Source organism: Verticillium dahliae, genomic scaffold (assembly GCF_000150675.1).
Source record: "Verticillium dahliae VdLs.17 supercont1.5 genomic scaffold, whole genome shotgun sequence".
Lineage (NCBI taxonomy): Eukaryota > Fungi > Ascomycota > Sordariomycetes > Glomerellales > Plectosphaerellaceae > Verticillium > Verticillium dahliae.
This window is the reverse complement of record NW_009276938.1, coordinates 859,794-862,730: the sequence shown is the minus strand read 5'-3', so window position 1 is coordinate 862,730 and position 2,937 is coordinate 859,794. Positions and strand designations below refer to the sequence as shown.

Sequence of the window (2,937 nt, the reverse complement as noted above, 5' to 3'; positions counted from 1 at the left end):
TGGTGGGGTCAAAAAAACCGCCCAGATTCTTCTCTGACTTCGCAGTTCTCGATTGCCGATTCCAACAATGAGGTTGTCTGCCCTCTAAGAAACCAAGATGGCTCTAGCTGTAGGAAACGCTGTATCGGAGTGAGTGTCCCGCCGACCTGCACCCCGAAGCCTCTCCCATCAATCCACTGCGGCACGACTTCGCTCGAACCCCAACTGTCGCTACCCGGCGTGCGAACTGGGCCAGGATGCTATAAGTGCAGAAGTCGTTTCTGCGATGTTCTACATTGCAGTGTATGCTGACAACCGACTTTTGTTCTTGTAGGAAAAGAGATATCGCTCGATGCAAGAGCACATCCGACGTGCGCATCCCGAGCACTACATTCAGAAGCTCCCTGCCACCGAAGAGAGCTTCCTACTCATGATCAGCACCGATCCGTCCACCCGTGTCCAGCAGCAGCCCCAGCCCAGCGCAACTTCAGCTCCTGCGGGTGCGTTCCCATCAAGTCAAGGGTTTTCCCCCCTGATTGACCGTTTTCAAGGCTTCCTCCACGATCGCCATGCCTACGATTCGAGCAGTCCGGGCACCCCGCGGAACGTGAACCACGATGAATACGGGACGCCGGGCTCGCTGCTGCCTGCCGCGAGCGCAGCGGCGGCCCTGGCGCAGCTACATGGGCACAAGATTGAGCCCGAATGGGAGTCTGAGATTGTGAGTTTTCTTCATCCTCCGTGCTTGACCCGTACTCATCGCCGTCACTGCAGGATTGGCACTCGGACACCGAAGGGCGCCGTCCGCCTCGAACGTCCATCGAGCTTCCCCCGATCCATTTGCCCCCTCACGACATCACCAGCGAGCCTTTCCCCGCCATGAATTCCAGCAGGCCGCGCGATATACTCCCTTCTATACTAGCAAACTCGCCCCCCGGTCGCTCGTCAACGCTGCCTCCAATCCAACGATCAGCTGGCCCAAGCCGCCCGAGGAAGCAATCCGTCACAAAGCGGGGTCGAGAGGGGTACCACAAGAAACAAAAGTCGCGAGGATCTGCCAACGACTGGCTCCGTCGAATCCAGAATGATGACCGACTGGGGCCAAACAACCGCAAAGCACTTTCTGCTGAGCCTTCGGCCGATTATGGAAAGCGCTGGGAGGATCTCATCGACGCCGCCGACCAAGCTGCTTCCGCTGCAGGCGACATCGATGAGGACCGCACACCAGTACGTCAACTCCAGTCTGATGCGAGTCTAGATCGGCTGATGAGCTATCAGGTCCCGCAATCACCCGTCTCCATCCCGCGGGCTTCCATGCCACCATTCCAACAACACAATTTCCACGGTGGGAACAGCTATCAGGCGTCCCCGCTGCAGCAAGCCCTTACCCCGCCATCCTACAGCCAGGACACCATTGACCCCTTTCCTTCGGTTGAAAGTGGTGAAAGCGGGGAGAATTTCCACATTGAGTCACGCGGGCTTTCTGATTCGTCCCCGACATATTCCTCCCAGAATACCCAGATCTACTGCGCTGCCTGCCAGAGCGTTTCAAGGCTGAAAGAGTCGTACGCGTGCACCGAGTGCATCTGCGGCCTCTGTCAAGCTTGCGTCGACGTCCTCATGGCAGAACAGGGAGCTCGAAGGAAGTGCCCCCGTTGTGCTACGATAGGGGGCAAATTCAAGCCATTCCAGCTGGACATTAGGTGAAGACGGGCATCTCTCCTATACCAGGGCTACTTTAGTATATCGTGGGCGTCTGGAAACTACTAGCATCAACGGCGGAGAAACTATGATTTCACACGACACGAACTCTTCACACACGCTCCTGCATAAGGCCGGCGTCCCTCAGCTGTTGGTCTTTCACCATAACTGAGCGCCGGCAGATTTTCCTTCTTCACATTCATATCATTCGTTTCTCGACTATTAGGGTTCGGCAAACACTGCTCGTGGCAACGGGTATACTGGTTTCACAGGTGCAATTGGGTTTCGGAAGGGTACTACAGGGTGTCTATCTTTTGCAATGGGTGGCTATCGTCTTTTGAGGTTGCTTTTTTTTTCTTTCGACATGAGTGATGTGTTTTATGTTTGGGACGGGGTGAGGCATGGCTATGCTCACCCGCACTATTTACAGCATGGATAGATTCCAGCTTCAGAATTGACCGCCCAGACGGGCTTTACTAGACTCGAGTGCATTACTCGTGATCCTGTGGTATGGTATACAGGTAACGGAGAAACAGGCGGCTGAAGTGTCACCTCACAAAGTCACGGAGCAAAGGCAAAAAGGCTTCCTGTGCCGTCCAAGGATGGGTATCATTGACTACATGTAACCATACAAACTCCTATCTCGTTGAGACTCATGACGAAAGAAAAAGCAAGCGGTCTTCATCGCCTGCCCTGCTGCTTCTTCTTCTCCTCGGCCAGCAGCAGATCGCGCATGGCGGCGCGGGCGCTGCGGCTGCCGCCGAGCTTGGGCCCGCGCAGGACGTCCTCGTCGGCCTTGCCGTCGGCGGGGGCCTTTTTGCGCTGCTGCTGCTGCTGGGCGTTCTGCCGGCGGCGCTGGGCCATGGCGTCCATGAACTCGCGGCGAAACTCCTCGGCGAGGCGGACGTCGGGAGTAGGGTATTATAACACGTGAGAGATAGCACGAGCCATGCTTAGGAGGGGGAGAATAGAGGATGTATCGAAATTAGCAGATATAGATAGATAGAAACTGTTTAATAATAAATTTAGAATAAATTTAAATTAAAGAACGGTCGATAGGATGAGTAGTTCTCAGAGATAGAGAGAGTGACTATCAGACTGATAATGCTCTGAGAGCGAGAAAGGCTCCTCGTATGTACAATGTATTATAAACTACGTTTGATGTATTCTGTGTATATTGATTGTGTCTGTTAGAGTATAATTCATAACTGATATAGTTATAACAGTAGAATAGTATGATGTAAAGCTTAAAAAATT

The 2,937-nt window shown here is 53.7% G+C and overlaps 1 protein-coding gene across 1 annotated transcript; it reads left to right on the top strand.

The window, feature by feature from the left end:
* Nucleotides 1-97: 97 nt before the first annotated feature.
* On the top strand, nt 98-1,686 carry VDAG_03246 (RfeD; the record flags this gene model as incomplete). The annotated part of the gene is made up of 3 exons (XM_009657111.1): nt 98-109; nt 314-700; nt 754-1,686. 3 exons carry the CDS (start codon nt 98-100, stop codon nt 1,684-1,686), a joined length of 1,332 nt encoding a protein of 443 aa, XP_009655406.1.
* Nucleotides 1,687-2,937: the final 1,251 nt, after the last annotated feature.